General features: G+C 58.8%; 1 protein-coding gene across 1 annotated transcript in view; it reads left to right on the forward strand.

The window, feature by feature from the left end:
* LOC119113590 (uncharacterized) overlaps positions 1–18,672 on the forward strand; it is a 78,413-nt gene that overhangs the window by 51,424 nt on the left and 8,317 nt on the right. The window contains exons 7-20 of the mRNA XM_037237881.1: positions 7–132; positions 1,499–1,596; positions 4,800–4,897; positions 6,079–6,242; positions 6,907–7,042; positions 7,591–7,730; positions 7,986–8,112; positions 8,925–9,044; positions 10,349–10,462; positions 11,981–12,058; positions 12,527–12,649; positions 13,213–13,322; positions 14,240–14,334; positions 14,804–14,960. Coding sequence (XP_037093776.1) covers positions 7–132; positions 1,499–1,596; positions 4,800–4,897; positions 6,079–6,242; positions 6,907–7,042; positions 7,591–7,730; positions 7,986–8,112; positions 8,925–9,044; positions 10,349–10,462; positions 11,981–12,058; positions 12,527–12,649; positions 13,213–13,322; positions 14,240–14,334; positions 14,804–14,960 — 1,686 coding nt within the window. The remainder of the gene's footprint in view (positions 1–6; positions 133–1,498; positions 1,597–4,799; positions 4,898–6,078; positions 6,243–6,906; positions 7,043–7,590; positions 7,731–7,985; positions 8,113–8,924; positions 9,045–10,348; positions 10,463–11,980; positions 12,059–12,526; positions 12,650–13,212; positions 13,323–14,239; positions 14,335–14,803; positions 14,961–18,672) is intronic.

Consider the following 18,672-nt stretch of genomic DNA (forward strand, 5'->3'; position numbering starts at 1 on the left):
TTGCAGTGAGTTCGAGGTGGAGTCGCTGAACTTCGCCGGCCAGGTGCACCGCTGGCGCCTCTCCGAGCTGCTGCAGAAGGGCACAGAGCGCTCCTACCTCAGCTACCTGGACGACCTGGCGCTGGCACTCAGGTGAGATGGTGTGGACGGACTGGTGCTGGCGCTCAGGCGAGATGGTGTGGACGAACTGACGCTGGCGCTCAGGTGAGATGGTGTGGACGAACTGGCGCTGGTGCTCAGGTGAGATGGTGTGGGCGAACTGGTGCTGGCGCTCAGGCGAGATGGTGTGGACGAACTGACGCTGGCGCTCAGGCGAGATGGTGTGGACGAACTGACGCTGGCGCTCAGGCGAGACGAGATGGTGTGGACGAACTGGCGCTGGCACTCAGGTGAGATGGTGTGGACGGACTGGTGCTGGCGCTCAGGCGAGATGGTGTGGACGAACTGACGCTGGCGCTCAGATGAGATGGTGTGGACGAACTGGCGCTGGTGCTCAGGTGAGATGGTGTGGGCGAACTGGTGCTGGCGCTCAGGTGAGATGGTGTGGACGAACTGGCGCTGGTGCTCAGGTGAGATGGTGTGGGCGAACTGGCGCTGGCGCTCAGATGAGATGGTGTGGACGAACTGACGCTGGCGCTCAGGCGAGATGGTGTGGACGAACTGACGCTGGCGCTCAGGCGAGATGGTGTGGACGAACTGGCGCTGGCACTCAGGTGAGATGGTGTGGACGGACTGGTGCTGGCGCTCAGGCGAGATGGTGTGGACGAACTGACGCTGGCGCTCAGATGAGATGGTGTGGACGAACCGGCGCTGGTGCTCAGGTGAGATGGTGTGGGCGAACTGGTGCTGGCGCTCAGGTGAGATGGTGTGGACGAACTGGCGCTGGTGCTCAGGTGAGATGGTGTGGGCGAACTGGCACTGGCGCTCAGATGAGATGGTGTGGACGAACTGGCGCTGGTGCTCAGGTGAGATGGTGTGGGCGAACTGGCGCTGGCGCTCAGATGAGATAGTGTGGACGAACTGGCGCTGGTGCTCAGGTGAGATGGTGTGGACGAACTGGTGCTGGCGCTCAGGTGAGATGGTGTGGACGAACTGGCGCTGGTGCTCAGGTGAGATGGTGTGGACGAACTGGCGCTGGTGCTCAGGTGAGATGGTGTGGACGAACTGACGCTGGCGCTCAGGTGAGATGGTGTGGGCGAACTGGTGCTGGCGCTCAGGTGAGCTGCTCGCACCGTTCTCTACTCGCTGCTGGCCCCGTCCCGCCCTCGCTCCCGGCTGTGTGTGCGCCCACCCTGCACCGGCCCTCCAGAATGATGAGACAGTCGGCCATCGAGTGGTGTGTGCAGGTACTTAGTCTTTGGCATTGCCAAACAGTGTTGAGAACCGAGACCAGATAATGTTCCGGGGATGCGGACCGAACCCACGACCCTCTATCTGGAACCCACGTGCTCATGGGCTCACCGGCCGCTCTGAGAACGTGCGTCGGCCGTGTCGGCAGGTTCCTGATCATCACGGCGCGCGGTCGCGTGGGCTCCCACTTCTTCTCGCTGCGCCAGTCGCTGCGCGCCCTGCTTCGAGGTCTCGTGCTGCTCGTCGGTGAGTGCCAGTCAGGGGTCGTCCAGCGGGCCCGCTGTGCCAGCCAGGGGTCGTCTATTGGGCCCGCTGTGCCAGCCAGGGGTCGTCCAGCGGGCCCGCTGTGCCAGCCAGGGGTCGTCCAACGGGCCCGCTGTACCGGTCAGGGGTCGTCCAGCGGGCCCGCTGTGCCGGTCAGAGATCGTCCAGCGGGCCCACTGTGCCGGTCAGGGGTCGTCCAGCGGGCCCACTGTGCCGGTCAGGGGTCGTCCAACGGGCCCGCTGTACCGGTCAGGGGTCGTCCAGCAGGCCCGCTGTGCTGGTTAAGGGGGGGGGGGGGCCGAGACGCCCAGCGTGTTGCTAAGGCGGGCTCCGCGCGCAAAGGTGCTTTTCAGCATTGTTGCGTGTCTTCTTCCGCCACGGCCTCTTTTGCCCCCGAACTTCTGTTTTGAATGCATGTAGGGGCATAGGGATGTCTTATTTTGGTTTCGTTCGTCGGGAACACGAAACAAACCGTGTGATGACCTAAATCTGTCGCACGCACGTGCCATGAGTGTGCTGTGTTGCGCAACATCTCTTTTCTGAGATATGACTTGAATCGGTGATAAGTGAAAAGCAGAAGTATGCTAATGCTGGTCGACGAAGCCTCTGACAAACACCCTTGTTAAATTACACCTTATTCGTCAAGGTTCAATGTTAGCGAAAATCGGAAGCAGTATCAATATCTGCGAGGAATATTGACACCATATTGGACGATATTGACGGAGGGACGGTCTTTAACAACAGTGAGGGCAGAATCGGGAGAAAACGTCCGTCAAGAGGCCAGGAAGGCGTTAAGAAAGCGGTATCTGTTATGCTCAATGCCGTACCACACCATACCATACATGCTGTACCATGCCATACCATACCATACCATACCATACCATACCATACCATACCATACCATACCATACCATACCATACCATACCATACCATACCATACCATACCATATCATGTCATATATCATACCATACCGTACCGTGCCGTGCCGTGCCGTGCCGTGCCGTGCCGTGCCGTGCCGTGCCGTGCCGTGCCGTGCCGTGCCGTGCCGTGCCGTGCCGTGCCGTGCCGTGCCGTGCCGTGCCGTGCCGTGCCGTACCGTACCGTGCCGTGCCGTGCCGTACCGTGCCGTGCCGTGCCGTGCCGTGCCGTGCCGTGCCGTGCCGTGCCGTGCCGTGCCGTGCCGTGCCGTGGCGTGCCGTACCACAACACACGATACCATACAATTTATTGGAGCAAATCCTTACAGTAGCGGCTTTTATTGGCCTATCTGCGCACGATGAGAGGAGTGTGAAAATGAACACACGGCCAAATCACAGAGCCCCTACACAGTCAATAAAAGCTTGATTACCGCCGCAACATCCTCCCGCGACCACTAATCAGATCAGATCAGATCGCAGAAGAAGCGGGAGTGCGTCGCAACCCAGTGAAACTGATCTTCAAGGGACATCCTGCTCTAACGGCATGCGGCACCTCCATTCAGCAGAGACGCGTGCAGTCAACAGGGAGAACGGATCACTTTTCCAAAGTAGATTGCGGAGGACGCTGATACACAGGAGACTCCTCCGCAGCGCGGGGTTCACCCAGAAAGCTCGTCGCTGTTTAGACTGAAAGGTCAGCGCGTAGAACCGCTGAATCCGGGCTTCTGAGCCTTTGGTATGTCCTGGAGACACCCATACGCGGCAAAAAACCTCACCTGCATGAAACTGTAAGCAAGTTAGGACCTCTTAGACGATTTGTGCTATTTGGATAAATCGGGAGTAGCTCCGGACTTTGCTCTCAGCATGTGTAGCCTTCTGTGAGCTCATGGTCGCCTAGGCAAAAGGTCAGAGCGCAGGTCCACAACAGCTCAGTCGCTGGACCCCAGGCGTATCCGACAGGTGGCCCGACAGAGCGAGGAGCCTCGGTCTCTGGACCCCGGGCGTATCCGGCAGGAGGCCCGACGGAGCGAGGAGCTCGCCGTTGGGTTAGCTGTAAGCTGCGTGGCGTGACGGGCCGTTGGGGTTCAAAACACAAACGGCAGCTCTGCTACTACGCCCAGGCCGTGTCTCTGGTCCCGGGCCATCTGGAGCTGCCACCTGTGGGCAGGACGAAACCACGGTGGGCATGGCTGCGCAGTGTCTGGGAGACAGCACCAGAAAAAATACGGATAGCAGCAAGTCCCGACGCGTTTGGACGCACTTGTTGGACTTGACGCCCCCAAGCTGCTGCCGTTGAGGCTGAAGGACAGGGTCCACCAGACATACCCTCAGATTTTCAATACAAGCAGGATATTCCTCGACCCAGTGTTTTGACATGATGAGTTCATACTTCCGAGCCAAACGTTGAGATCAAGATGAGAGTTATGAGTTATGCACAGCTTCAGACGTCAAGTATTGACGATATATATTTGCCTGACAACTTTGTCTAACACTTACGTCTTGGTATATTGAAGTTCGATGACTGTTAGTATACCTTACTGTTAGCATACCTAGCATAGACATGATGACTGTTAGCATAACAACTCCGAATTTGCAATGCCTCAGAATTCCAGCGAACTGAAGAGTGTCAGTTGCCACAAGGTGTGCGCGACTCCCATTCAGTCATGCGCTGAGGTGAAATAAAGCCAGGACCGGCCAGTTGGAGTACGTCTGGAAAGGGTGGAGATCAAGAGCACGGTGTAGCTTTTTTAAAGTGTTCTCCGCGTATGTGTCCGTGCCTTTCAGATGTCTCCTCACACATTTCATTGTTCTTCGTTCTTCTTCGTGCTTCTTGTGTTTCTCTGCACCTGCGATTTGCTCCCTTGGTGTGCCCTTTGGCGCCCCTAACATGTCCTCTTGCGCCGTTGACATGTTCTCTTACGCCCTTGACATGTTCTCTTGCACCCTTCATGTACTCTTATGCCATTAAGATGTCCTTTTGCGCCCTTAACATGTCCTCTTGCGCCCTTAGCATGGCCGCTTGCGGCTTGCGCCCTTAACGTATTCCCTAGTACCCTGAATGTGTCACGAGTGTTTCTCTCTGGTCATACTCGCCGGTATGTCTCGTGCCTGGGTGTCTGTGCCGAGGGTTGTATGTCTCGTGCCTGGGGTGCCGGGTGTCTGTGCCCCTGTATCTGTGCCTGCGTCTGTGCCGGTTGTGTAACTCGCACTGTGAGCTGTGGTGCGTTCCCGCCCGTCCCTTCAACACGTTGCGCTTTCATTTCAGATGTGTTTGCTGGCTTTCCGTCCCTGCGCAGCCGCAACCTGGACTCGAAGCTGCTGGAGGAGCGGTGCAAGTACCTGGTGGCCGAGCTCGTGTGTAAGGTAGGGCGCCTGCAGCTCATGTGTCCTGCGCCTCCATCAATATGTGGCAGTTGGCGCATTTGCCGGGTATGTCTCCGATCTGTAGAGGTCCTCACCTATGGCTGGTGGCGGCACCGATCTGCCGACGTCTCCTCGTCTGTCTTGTACGTTCAACGGCTTGTGGTCGCCTCCAGCCATGTCGTTTGCGGCAGTTGATCGGTGTTTGGCTCAATAATACTACCACCGCCGCCCTCTACTTACTTACTATATTCACTCGATAATTTATCAAGACTGCAAAAGGAAGGCTGTTGTGAAGTAATGGACGGATGGAGCTCGATGGGGGGATTGAGTACGCTGTGGGTTCAACAAACTCATGCACGAAATGTAGTGTGATATGAAATACCGATAACCAATTAAAACTTTAACTTGAAGAGGTGTTACAAACAGTTCTTTGTAGCTAGCGATGCTACTCGGGCCAAAATAATGCAATGCTCCGAGAAAGATATGCCGTAGCATCGTCGGAAATGCTCACGCATTGTGTGCCGAAGCATACGTCGACATCCAAAACCAGTGATCGCTAATGCACCTTCATGCAGCGGATTACGTCGTTTTACCAGAAACACTGCCGGAAACACTGCGTCTTAAACACTACCGGGAACACTGCGTCTCAAACACTACCGGGAACACTGCGCCTTGAACGCTGCCGGGAACACTGCGTCTCAAACACTACCGGGAACGCTGTGCCTTAAACACTGCCGGGAACACTGCGCCTTGAACGCTGCCGGGAACACTGCGTCTCAAACACTACCGGGAACACTGCGCCTTAAACACTGCCGGGAACACTGCGTCTCAAACGCTGCCGGGAACACCGCGCCTTAAACGCTGCCGGGAACACTGCGTCTCAAACACTGCCGGGAACACTGCGCCTTAAACACTGCCGGGAACACTGCGTCTCAAACGCTGCCGGGAGCACTGCGCCTTAAACGCTGCCGGGAACACTGCGTCTCAAACGCTGCCGGGAACATTGCGCCTCAAACGCTGCGGGGAACACTGCGCCTTAAACACTGCCGGGAACACTGTCTTAAACGCTGCCGGGAACACTGTGTCTTAAGCGCTGCCGGGAGCACTGCGCCTCAAACGCCGCCTGAAGACAGGCTATGAACGGCCGCATATAAAGCATTGTCTTGTGCCGCTGCCGGCAGCCGGAGCAGGAGGACGCGCTGGACGAGCTGTGCCACTACATCCGGCGCCAGCTGGAGCGGCTGCGGCTGGAGAAGTACCAGCTGACGGAGCAGGGCCGGCCACCGCTGCTCTATACCTTCCACACGCCGCACGGGCTGACGGTGGACCTGCGTCTGTTCAACAGGTCAGTCTCGTGCCGGAGGGCCGTTACAGATACATGTATAATAAGTGGTGGGATGCAGATGCATATGCACTGCCAGCTTTATTCAGACAGGTACAAATCTATGATGCGGAGGCACACGGCTGTGAACGGGGGTACACGGACGTAGTGATGCGTGCAGGGATACACATTCAGGTGCGGATGCACGCGGGCAGGTGTAGTACCAGCCTAAGACATTAATTGTCATGTCACGTGTGGAATAAATTGTCCGGACGAATTTAACGGGAGACTTTCGTTCATTTGTTGCCTTTTGACGCTCTTCGACGCCTTTCCCCTCTCGATTGTCGGCCTCCTCTGTGGCGGCTTCCTCAACGTGTTCTGTTGTACTCTTTTGTGTTTGAACTTCTCAGTGGGGTTTTCCCAGGGAGTCGTCATTCTCCCGTCCATGGACAGCTGTCGTCAGTGCTGCGTTTGATGGCTGACGTCACTGCTCCGATTAGTCGCGGCCGTGTTCGGTATTACCCGTTAGGCCGCCCGTTACTGACGCGTCCCTCTGCTGGGACGAACCGCTGTCTCCTCCAGTGTGACCCGCCCCGTCTCATGCCCGCGGGTGTGGTGTGTCGCTCTGCTATGGCGACCCTCTGCCCCCCCCCCCCCCCCCGTGTGACGCGCTCGGTGACCTGGCCAGGGAGCTTATGAGGCGGGCGCTGCCGGTGCTGACGGCCATCCTGGAGACGGAGTCGCGCGGCTGGTTCGTCCCCTTCCGCGAGCATGTCATCACCGAGCTGAAGGCGCAGGACCTGGATGACGATCAGATACAGACGGTGAGGCAGGGCCAAATGCAGGCGGTGGGGGACAGTCAGATACAGGCGACGGGGGAGGGCCTGATACAGGCAGTGGGGTAGAGCCAGATACAGGCGGTGAGGCGGAGCCAGAAACAGGCGTTGAGGGAGAGCCAGGTATGAGCGGTGGGGGAGAACCAGACGCAGGCGGTGGGGAAAGCCAGACAAAGGCGGTGCTGCGACTGGCAACTAACATGTGCAAATCTCTGATCTCTCATAAATGGTTTTTGGCACACGGCTGAATTATTTGTCGGATTTCTGAGCACCTTTCAGTTCAGCATTGCGTTCGTGATGATAAGTAAAACACCACTGAACATCATTAATCGCGTGGGGGAAGATTCATGATATTTTGTGAGACTTGCGATAGGTACTGGCATTGTTCATCGATGCATGTAGCTTCAGACCATTGACACGTTAGCCTGCATGTGGTTGGAATCTGGAATCTGGAGCGAGTCTGGCTGTTTGTGGCTATTGGGAGTCTCCGAAAGCGGTCCGTCTGTGCTGACAGTCCCCCACCTCTGTGTGGCCAGAGCGCCAGCCGCGCGGTGCAGGACGAGTACCTGCGGCGGGTGCTGGCGGCGGTGAGCGCCAGCCCGGAGTTGGCCGAGCTCGAGGACGGCCTGACGGCGCTGCTGGTGGAGAACGCCCAGTCGGTGGTGCTGATGCACAGGTGAGAGCCTGGGCCCTGACCTCCCCGTCACGCTCCAGATGTTTGGTGGCAACATATCGTATTGCTTTTTGTCGAGTGGGCTGTGTTGCGTATCAATTGTTGACCGGTGCGACGTCTGAACCGGCCGGCGCCCCCCCCCCCCCGCAGGGCTATGGAGAATGCTCACCGGTCCGGCCTCTCTCCCCCCCCCCCCCCCCCTGCAACGCTGTGGAGAATGTTCACCGGTCCGACCTCCGCCCCCCCCCCCCCCCACAGGGCCGTGGAGAACGTGTCGCGCAAGCTGGAGAGCTTCCAGAAGGGACTGAGCCACTACCTGGAGAGCCATCATCCGGTCCGGTGGCGCATCCCGGCCTGGGTCCGACACCAGTTCAGGACGGCAGAGGTCAGTCAGGAGGCCAGGGATGCTTCAGGATGGCAGGATGCAACTTAGGCGGCCGGGGCCAGTCGGAAGACGGAGGTCAGCCAGGAGGGCGTAGCAGTCTAGGAAGCCGAGGCAAATCATGAGGTCCGTGCAACTGAGGAGGCCGGGGGCGGTCAGGAGGCCAGGGTCAGTCAGGAGCCTACGGCCTGTCCGGAAGGCCGAGGCAGTCCATGAGGTAGAGACCAGTTTTCCACAGTCCTATGGGTGGCGTGAATGAGGTGTCGCAGGCGTGGGTAATGTGTATTGAAGTTCAGTAGCGTGAGAACAGTAAATGTTGCCGCCATCCCGGCGTACATTTGATGGCGTTCAGCGGGCTTGTTCAGCAGCCTCTCCCCGTCCCCACTGTTCGGCATGACTACTGCTGGACTGGCGTCCGATACATGAACTGATGCGCCTGTGCCTGACAGTCGGCGACTGTCAGGCGCTGTCTGTCATGGGGAAGGCAGCCACTGTTATGGCATGTTCAGAGGGTGTGGATGTGTCACCTTATGAAAATAGCTTGTGCGTTTTTAAGAATCTCCCTTCACACGCGTTTCTGGGAATTAGCAGGCCGTAACAAGCGGGTTATATAGGAGTCCTCAAACTTTGTCAATTTGTGGTCTATTTTGCGCCCGTGGCACCAGCTGTGCTCCCGCGTAATACCCCGGTGCTCGATGTCGGGCCGATGTGTTCTGTGGGGGCCTGTGTTCCTTGCTGGGTGCCGTGCTCTGGCGGCCTGGCTGTGCTCCGTGTGAGAGCCGTGTCCCCAGCCTGACGGACGCTGTGTTGGGCAGAGCCGGTTCGTACTGGAGCACCAGTGGAGCGCGCACGAGGAGGCGCTGGCGCTCTGTAAAGAGCACAGCCTGCACCAGACGGCTTACTTTCTGCTGCGCGACCTGGCCTTCATGAAGGAGGTACGACTCCGGCAGCGGGCCGCAGCTGGGGTCACGGACACTACCCTGTCGTGCTGCTGTCTCCCGTAGTTTGTTACATCCTTGGTGAATAACGGAGGCACACAAAATTGGTTCGTCATGTGAAAGTGTCAAGCCGTTATGAAGTGTCCCTGTTTTGAAGCGATCATGAAAGGTTGCTGAGGAGGAATTTCGGGGCTTGTTGGTAGTGCCTCTCCTCAGCCTCAAGTAATGATAGTTTTTCTCGGGAGGTAATGTGGTCTGAGTGGAACGAGGACAACTTCAGTCTCCAGCGTTTGGGTTTTACCGACCTCACTGGATGGCCGGTTGCGTGAGCGCCTTGCTGGGACGGATACTTGTGTGACTGCCCTTTGGTCAGTAGAAGTGTCGGTCAATGCTGCATTTTCTGTGTGGTGTCTGTAGGCGCGGCCATTGTGTGATACATTAGTGATATATTCAGAGTGACCCAATCTCCACCCCGGAATCGTTATAATTATCACCATCAGTTGACATTGCTCGTCACGAAAGCTACACACGGTCTAGTGCGTGCATTCAGTCAAGGCCAGTAATGTGTCCATGCATCGGTGTATGCTCCCACTCGCGGGATATTTGTTTTATCCACACTCTGGCATGATTTCTCCTCAGTCCCTGCCCCACCCTGGGCTTCTTATCGCCAGTGTCACTCCCTGCTCTGTCCTGAGTTCTTTCCTTTGAGTGGACCGGGCTGCTCAGCACCCCGTGGCGTTAGGGTGTGATTTGTGACCTTTCCCGAGGTGAGAGTCTGACCTATAATCTCAGCCTCCCACTCCTCCCCCTCCCCCCCCCCTCTCTGGTGATTTTCTGTGGCCCGTAACCTGACTGCTCTCTCAGTGGCTAGTCTGTGGCCGGACTTATGCTTGTTAGTTAGTGTTGGACGTGTGGCCTGCGGGCAGTTTGTCGAGCGCCGCCAGCGGCCGGTCTGCAGCACGCGGCCAGTCCGCCGGCCCACCGGCGGGTCTGACCGCTGACCAGTGACCCGCCGGCAGCCGGCCAGTCCGCTGGCCCACCGGCGGGTCTAGCTGCCGACCAGTGACCTGCCGGCAGCCGGCCAGTCCGCTGGCCCACCGGCGGGTCTGACCGCTGACCAGTGACCCGCCGGCAGCCGGCCAGTCCGCTGGCCCACCGGCGGGTCTAGCTGCCGACCAGTGACCTGCCGGCAGCCGGCCGGTCCGCTGGCCCACCGGTGGGTCATCGCTGACCAGTGACCCGCCGGCAGCCGCTCCGGCCGTGAGCCGCCCGCCTGTGACCCGCGCCCGTTCCGCCGGCAGCGTGAGCCTGTCCTGCTGAAGGAGCTGCGGCGGGTGAAGGCGCCGACGCGGGTGTTCGAGTGGCGCACCCACATCTGGCTGTGGTCCAACTGGACCGTCTACAGGAGGTTCCAGGTCAGCTCGCCGCTCCCCGCCCCCACCCTCTCTTCGGGCTCCCCGCTCTGCCGCGCCGCCGACAGGACGGGGACAGCGCTGCACTTGGCGTTGGGTCCCGAAGCCGAGAATGCTTGGGACAGCGGGGTGCGGCGCTACGGTCCCTATGACTAGGTGAACTATGTGCAGAACTGAACAAATGTTGGTTGACTTCCGAATGGACCGCTTCAAACGAAACTTAGAGTGGTGTGAGCTTCTAAGGACATGTCGCTGATCGGTAAACGGCCCGATTAGCTGATATCCCGTAAAGCCAGTTCTAAGTTTTCCTGTTCTGTCAAGGAACTTGGTTTGCGTTGTTCTTGCCCTAATGGCCAATCTCAGTATCAAACGAGTCACGGTTGGTCATCCCTTCCCAAGTGTTGCTGGCTGCCTGGTTGGGTGCCAGAGTTAAGACCACAAGTTCGTTGGTGAAACAGCGAAATTTGGCGACCGGTTATGCTTTATGACGGCGACTTGTCTGCTCGGGATACCGCTGGGTTGTGCATTCCACGCGTGGCAGTGGCGGCGCCGGTGAATGTCTCGGCGGGATGTTACCGGGCCGCAGTGTCGAAAAAGGTCCCTAGATGCTGGTATTAAAGCAGCCTGTTAATTGACGCACATCTCACGTTGCCCGCTGAGTGCCTTTGGTGTTTTTAGGTGTTTTCCGTGCTGCACGTTTGTACGCCCCATTAATAAGACGTCTTTTGAAGATAGCCGTACACTCAAAGACCACTGTTGTGGAGTGAATCGCCCACACTGATGTCCATCTTTTCGTTCCCTGAAAAATCACTCACCTAAACTATCGAAACGAGTCTGTAGTAGAAGACAAATCTAGACCGCAAAGGCTTCTGCAAGTAGATTATCGCAACGAATTATGGCGGATGATATGACCAAGTATAGACGGCCACGGCACTTAAGGTGGGATGGTGGTCTTGATCACACACACAACACACAAAAGCGTTATCGTTGTTGTTGTTTTTTTTGTTGTTGTCGCAAAACGGACACCCCGTGCCGGTCACAGGGCCTTGCCGTCACTATGCTATCCAGCTTGGATACGTCCGTGCCTTGAAGGCCCACGTATCGCACAGCCTTCACGCCTCCCTTCAGACGCAGTCAGCATGGCTTATGAAAACCTTATCAGCCATGTCGGTCTTGGCTGTGCGATTTCTACCATGTGGCCTGTCTCATACGACCACGTGCATGCCATGTATGCCCATGGTTTGTTTCGGCGGACGGAGCGTGCTTAGTGCCTCGTGCTGCTGCATTTGTGTATGGCATAGATTGTGTGCTTCCTGCAGCGACTATCAGTTCATTTGTGTTGACATGGCATGCTGTGCCCGCTGATGGTATGGATTAGGGTTGAACGGCGTGTGTGTCGGCGCCTGGGCTCTGCGGATGGGCTGAACGTCAGTGACGCCCGGCTGAGCGTCAGTGGTGCCCGGTGGCCTGGTGAGCATCAGTGGCGCCCGATGACTGGCTGATGGACATCTGCGCCGGCAGGGGGACAGCAAGGCCATCCCCACCGTGATCTCGCAGACCCCGACCAGCATCACCAACCCCCGCAACAATCCCAACGAGGTGCGTATCGCCGGCGCGGCAGCCACAGTCTGGGGAAGGGGAGGGAACTGCGACGCAAGACACAGGCATCTGAGCTCGGTGCTACGCCCGAACCCACATCCGAGGGGGGGGGGGGGGGCGGGGAGCTTGCGTGCGAGCGTTGTGAACGCTTGTCGCCTTGTATTTTTGGTACTATCACGCGCTCTTGGAAAAGGAAGGCAGTTGTTTTCTTGTATGAGTTGTCACGTTTCGTGCAGTGCCAGTGTTGTCGCGAATGACGCCTTGACTGAGACAGTGTAGCTCCCCTGCCCCCTCCCCCCCACACTTACATGGAAAAGGAAGGCGTTGGTTTGCTTGCAGGATATGGCCAAGCCGCTCAACGGCTGGCTTGGAAATGTTACTCGATGTAAAGTGCCTTGTAACCAGGCACTCAAGTTCTGTCGTCCTGTAGCCCCCAATCACTTCACTGTCACCGGTCTGTTATCTCAGCCGGTGTTTTTCCTGGAGAAGGACGTGGTGAGGACGACCACCACCAGGTGGCTCTTCTGGCGCTGGGCCAACTTCCTGCACCGGCTCTGGAGCTGGGGCTCCAACGGCATCTACCTGCTGGGGGTGAGTGCGGGCCTGACTCAGCTGCCCGCCAACAGGGGGTGCCATCGCGCTGCCTCGTTCTCCAGAGGCCTGTTCAAAATACTGCCATGAGTCTGGTGTTGGTAGCATGACGTGTGGTGTACATAACATGATTGCGTCCTGCTGTATGTGCAACTGTGAGAGGTTGTGTTGTCAGTCTTCGCGGCGTCGTTAATCCACTACGCCGGCAAGGGTTCGTCGAGGTTTAAGTTATTTGCTGGATTTCATTAGGAGCTCATCTTCATGCAGAATCCAGCCGATACCGATCCAGCATACATGTTGATCCGCATACTTTTGTTGATAAAGCACACGGCTGGATCATGGCCAGAATGCTGCGTGATCGGGGATCGTGGAGTGTATTTACCAGCTAAGAAGTGATAATGAGTGTAATGTTACAATGGTTATGACCTAAGAGTGTCATGAACATATCAGGATGTAATGAGATGTTCAGTGTCTGTATGGGTCATGCCCTGAAGCGGTGCCCCCTGACCCGTCCTGAAGCGGTGCCTGCCGATTTGCCTGACCTGCCTGACCTGTACACCCAGGTGGTGGTGCCCTGGAGCTCGCCGCTCAGCCTGCGCGCGCTGCTCTGCGTGGAGCCCTTCACCCCGCACCTGGAGCTGTCCCAGGTCAACGGAACGCTCTGCCCAAGACGGTAGGTCACGCTTCACCTGCGTGCGGTACAGCGGTCATTGGTGGTAGGTTGGGCTTGACCTACAGAATACACCGGACCTGCCCAGGTCGCCGGCACACTTCCGACAGTACAGTATACCGATATACCGCTCTATGCCGTCGTAAAGCGGTACCACGAGCGAGAGCTGAGTACGAGAGTGGTGTATCTGCAGAGGAACTGGCTGACCTTGCCTGTCCTGGAGAGGCCACCGCGTCCCTGATTTCTGCCGCACGTGCCGCCAGGGCGCCCCGTGTTGTCCAATATACCGCTCTAGTTGATGGTGTGGTGGATTTGGGCTGTGCGGGGGCATTGCAAATCTAAGCGTCGAAGCGACAGCGCAGCACTAGTCCGTCAGCTGACAGCAGCGGAGTAATGGACAGCGGGCTGTAACATTGTCATGAACACTAGCCACCGCGGATTGGCTGTCGTGGTAGCACGAGCGAGAGAGGGGTGAGAGAGTGCGGCCGTCTTGGAGAGGAACTAGCTGTGCCTGTCCCGGAGGGGCCACGTCGTCCTTGATTGCTGCTGTACGTGTCGCCAGGGCGGCCTGTGTTGTCTCGCCTGGCTATTCCCAACACCGACCGTTGTTTCGCCAGGTTTTGCCTGACTCCGTGATCAGGTTGTCCCTGACACATCCCTGGTTTCAACAGGTCACCCCGGCACCGACCGTTACTCAAGCAGGGCGCCCCCGACCCGTCTTTTATTTCGCCAAGTCGCCCCTGTTTCCGCCCCTTGTTTCACTAACTCGTCCCTGACCCGTCCCTTATTTTGCCAGTTCGTCCCTGACACAAGCCCTTGCTTCATCAGGTCGTCCCTGACACTCCCTTTTTCATCAGATCGTCTCTGATGCCGCGTCGTGTTTCACCAGATCGTCCTTGACCGGTCCCTTGTTTCGCCAGGTCGTCCCTGACGCCAACCCTGACGTCTCGTTTGCTCTCGCTCTGGCGGCACATCTCCAAGAGCCGGACAGAGTTCGAGACTAGGCCCGACACAGGTGCGTGATTGCCTTCTGTAGCTGTCTTCTGTAGCCGTCCACTGTAACCGTAACCGTCCGCTGTCTCGAGACGTCTTCTATAACCGGTCACTGTAGCTGTCCACTGTAACCGTCCACTGTAGCCGTAACCGTCCGCTGTCTCGAGACGTCTTCTGTAGCCGTTCACTGCAGCCGCCCTCCGAAAGCATGCCCTGCACGCGTACCGTCGGCGGGCCGGCCGGCTCTACGGCCGAGTCTCTGGCCAGCGGGCCATTGGAGCCGGTGTGGGGAGGAGCGTCGGGAGGTAGATGGGTGCCTGTCTTGCGCGGTTCCGTGGTGCGGCCCGCGAGCCGTCGCGTCAGCCGACTGAACTGGAGGCGCCAAAAGCGCCGGCCGGTCACGAACAGGACGGCAGTCGTCGTATGCAGTACTGGCAATGGCAGTGCCCCTGGCTTTTGCTGATGGCTGGTGGGGCTCTTGTCGCGGCCAGGCTTCATCGGCAAGGACATGACGCGCCACCTGAACCGGGTGTGGAACTACGTGCTGAAGGGCGTGCTGGGCACGCTGCTGATGGTGCTGGTGTTCCCGGCCAGCTGCCTGCTGGTGTCGCTAGGCAGCCTGCTGCTGGCCGCCGCCGTCCCGCTCTGGTTAGTGGGATGTCCCGAACCGCTGTGCCCATGAAGGGTCGCATTGATACACTGGTCAAAGCGCTGCACTCACCCCATGCTCCCTCCCTGCTGTGTTCTCAAATCTGTACCCCTCTGGTCAGTCGCCCCCCCCCCCCTCCCCTCTCCCTCTGTCTAGGCACTACTGTCCCTGCTCCGTGTCCTGCTCTATTCAGTGCTCCCCTTCGGTTATCCTGTTGTCAGTTTTCAGTCTTCGAGACCCATAACCTCCCCCTCCAGGTCAGCACTGTATTCCCATCCCCAGTACCCCTTGTTGTTGTGCCCCCCCCCCCCCCCCCCCCCCCAATCTCAGCCATAGCCAGTACTTTGTCTCTCCTCGCCTGACTGTTCGTCTGTGGTGAGTCTGCATCCTTCTGTTCAGTACCCCGTCCCTCTGCGGTCAGAGCCCTATCCCACCCCCTGTCCCTCACCATTCATTCTGTTCCCTTGGGTTCAGATCGCATGCTTTTGGTCAGAATACTCGGTTGGTGTGGGGCCGGTGCTCTGTCTCAACCCCTGTCTATTCTCTGGCCAGTGCAGATCATCAGTCGGTTCTCCCTTCCTGATCATTCTGCTCCCCCCTTATCAATCTTGGTTATCTCGTCCCCTCTGATGTCACCTCCGTACACATGTCTCGTTCTGATTTCGCCGCTGTTAACTACACTGGTGTGTGCTGCGCCGTCCTGATCCACTGTCCTCATCCGGTGTCCTCCGATCGGTGTCGTCCTCTTCTGTACCCTCTGGTTGATGTCCCGTGGGACCAGTTCCCCACCCGTCGGTGTCCTCCGATCGGCAGGGTCCTCTTCTGTACCCTCTGGTTGATGTCCCGTGGGACCAGTTCCCCACCCGTCGGTGTCCTCCGATCGGCAGGGTCCTCTTCTGTACCCTCTGGTTGATGTCCCGTGGGACCAGTTCCCCACCCGTCGGTGTCCTCCGATCGGCAGGGTCCTCTTCTGTACCCTCTGGTTGATGTCCCGTGGGACCAGTTCCCCACCCGCCGGTGTCCTCCGATCGGCAGGGTCCTCTTCTGTACCCTCTGGTTGATGTCCCGTGGGACCAGTTCCCCACCCGCCGGTGTCCTCCGATCGGCAGGGTCCTCTTCTGTACCCTCTGGTTGATGTCCCGTGGGACCAGTTCCCCACCCGTCGGTGTCCTCCGATCGGTGTCGTCCTCTGCTGTACCCCTGTGGTTGATGTCCGGTATGATCAGTTCCCCACCCGTCGGTGTCCTCCGATCGGCAGGGTCCTCTTCTGTACCCTCTGGTTGATGTCCCGTGGGATCAGTTCCCCACCCGCCGGTGTCCTCCGATCGGCAGGGTCCTCTTCTGTACCCTCTGGTTGATGTCCCGTGGGACCAGTTCCCCACCCGCCGGTGTCCTCCGATCGGCAGGGTCCTCTTCTGTACCCTCTGGTTGATGTCCCGTGGGACCAGTTCCCCACCCGTCGGTGTCCTCCGATCGGCAGGGTCCTCTTCTGTACCCTCTGGTTGATGTCCCGTGGACCAGTTCCCCACCCGTCGGTGTCCTCCGATCGGCAGGGTCCTCTTCTGTACCCTCTGGTTGATGTCCGGTATGATCAGTTCCCCACCCGTCGGTGTCCTCCGATCGGCAGGGTCCTCTTCTGTACCCTCTGGTTGATGTCCCGTGGGACCAGTTCCCCACCCGTCGGTGTCCTCCGATCGGCAGGGTCCTCTTCTGTACCCTCTGGTTGATGTCCGGTATGATCAGTTCCCCACCCGTCGGTGTCCTCCGATCGGCAGGGTCCTCTTCTGTACCCTCTGGTTGATGTCCCGTGGGACCAGTTCCCCACCCGCCGGTGTCCTCCGATCGGCAGGGTCCTCTTCTGTACCCTCTGGTTGATGTCCGGTATGATCAGTTCCCCACCCGCCGGTGTCCTCCGATCGGCAGGGTCCTCTTCTGTACCCTCTGGTTGATGTCCCGTGGGACCAGTTCCCCACCCGCCGGTGTCCTCCGATCGGCAGGGTCCTCTTCTGTACCCTCTGGTTGATGTCCCGTGGGACCAGTTCCCCACCCGTCGGTGTCCTCCGATCGGCAGGGTCCTCTTCTGTACCCTCTGGTTGATGTCCCGTGGGACCAGTTCCCCACCCGTCGGTGTCCTCCGATCGGCAGGGTCCTCTTCTGTACCCTCTGGTTGATGTCCCGTGGGACCAGTTCCCCACCCGTCGGTGTCCTCCGATCGGCAGGGTCCTCTTCTGTACCCTCTGGTTGATGTCCCGTGGGACCAGTTCCCCACCCGTCGGTGTCCTCCGATCGGCAGGGTCCTCTTCTGTACCCTCTGGTTGATGTCCCGTGGGACCAGTTCCCCACCCGTCGGTGTCCTCCGATCGGCAGGGTCCTCTTCTGTACCCTCTGGTTGATGTCCCGTGGGACCAGTTCCCCACCCGTCGGTGTCCTCCGATCGGCAGGGTCCTCTTCTGTACCCTCGGGTTGATGTCCGGTGTGATCAGTTCCCCACCCGTCGGTGTCCTCCGATCGGCAGGGTCCTCTTCTGTACCCTCTGGTTGATGTCCCGTGGGACCAGTTCCCCACCCGTCGGTGTCCTCCGATCGGCAGGGTCCTCTTCTGTACCCTCTGGTTGATGTCCCGTGGGACCAGTTCCCCACCCGTCGGTGTCCTCCGATCGGCAGGGTCCTCTTCTGTACCCTCTGGTTGATGTCCCGTGGGACCAGTTCCCCACCCGTCGGTGTCCTCCGATCGGCAGGGTCCTCTTCTGTACCCTCTGGTTGATGTCCCGTGGGACCAGTTCCCCACCCGCCGGTGTCCTCCGATCGGCAGGGTCCTCTTCTGTACCCTCTGGTTGATGTCCCGTGGGACCAGTTCCCCACCCGTCGGTGTCCTCCGATCGGCAGGGTCCTCTTCTGTACCCTCTGGTTGATGTCCCGTGGGACCAGTTCCCCACCCGTCGGTGTCCTCCGATCGGTGTCGTCCTCTGCTGTACCCCTGTGGTTGATGTCCGGTATGATCAGTTCCCCACCCGTCGGTGTCCTCCGATCTGCAGGGTCCTCTTCTGTACCCTCTGGTTGATGTCCCGTGGGACCAGTTCCCCACCCGTCGGTGTCCTCCGATCGGCAGGGTCCTCTTCTGTACCCTCGGGTTGATGTCCGGTGTGATCAGTTCCCCACCCGTCGGTGTCCTCCGATCGGCAGGGTCCTCTTCTGTACCCTCTGGTTGATGTCCCGTGGGACCAGTTCCCCACCCGCCGGTGTCCTCCGATCGGCAGGGTCCTCTTCTGTACCCTCTGGTTGATGTCCCGTGGGACCAGTTCCCCACCCGCCGGTGTCCTCCGATCGGCAGGGTCCTCTTCTGTACCCTCTGGTTGATGTCCCGTGGGACCAGTTCCCCACCCGTCGGTGTCCTCCGATCGGCAGGGTCCTCTTCTGTACCCTCTGGTTGATGTCCCGTGGGACCAGTTCCCCACCCGCCGGTGTCCTCCGATCGGCAGGGTCCTCTTCTGTACCCTCTGGTTGATGTCCCGTGGGACCAGTTCCCCACCCGTCGGTGTCCTCCGATCGGCAGGGTCCTCTTCTGTACCCTCTGGTTGATGTCCCGTGGGACCAGTTCCCCACCCGCCGGTGTCCTCCGATCGGCAGGGTCCTCTTCTGTACCCTCTGGTTGATGTCCCGTGGGACCAGTTCCCCACCCGTCGGTGTCCTCCGATCGGCAGGGTCCTCTTCT

Source organism: Pollicipes pollicipes, unplaced genomic scaffold, assembly GCF_011947565.3.
Source record: "Pollicipes pollicipes isolate AB1234 unplaced genomic scaffold, Ppol_2.1 Scaffold_7262;HRSCAF=8765_pilon_pilon_pilon, whole genome shotgun sequence".
Lineage (NCBI taxonomy): Eukaryota > Metazoa > Arthropoda > Thecostraca > Pollicipedomorpha > Pollicipedidae > Pollicipes > Pollicipes pollicipes.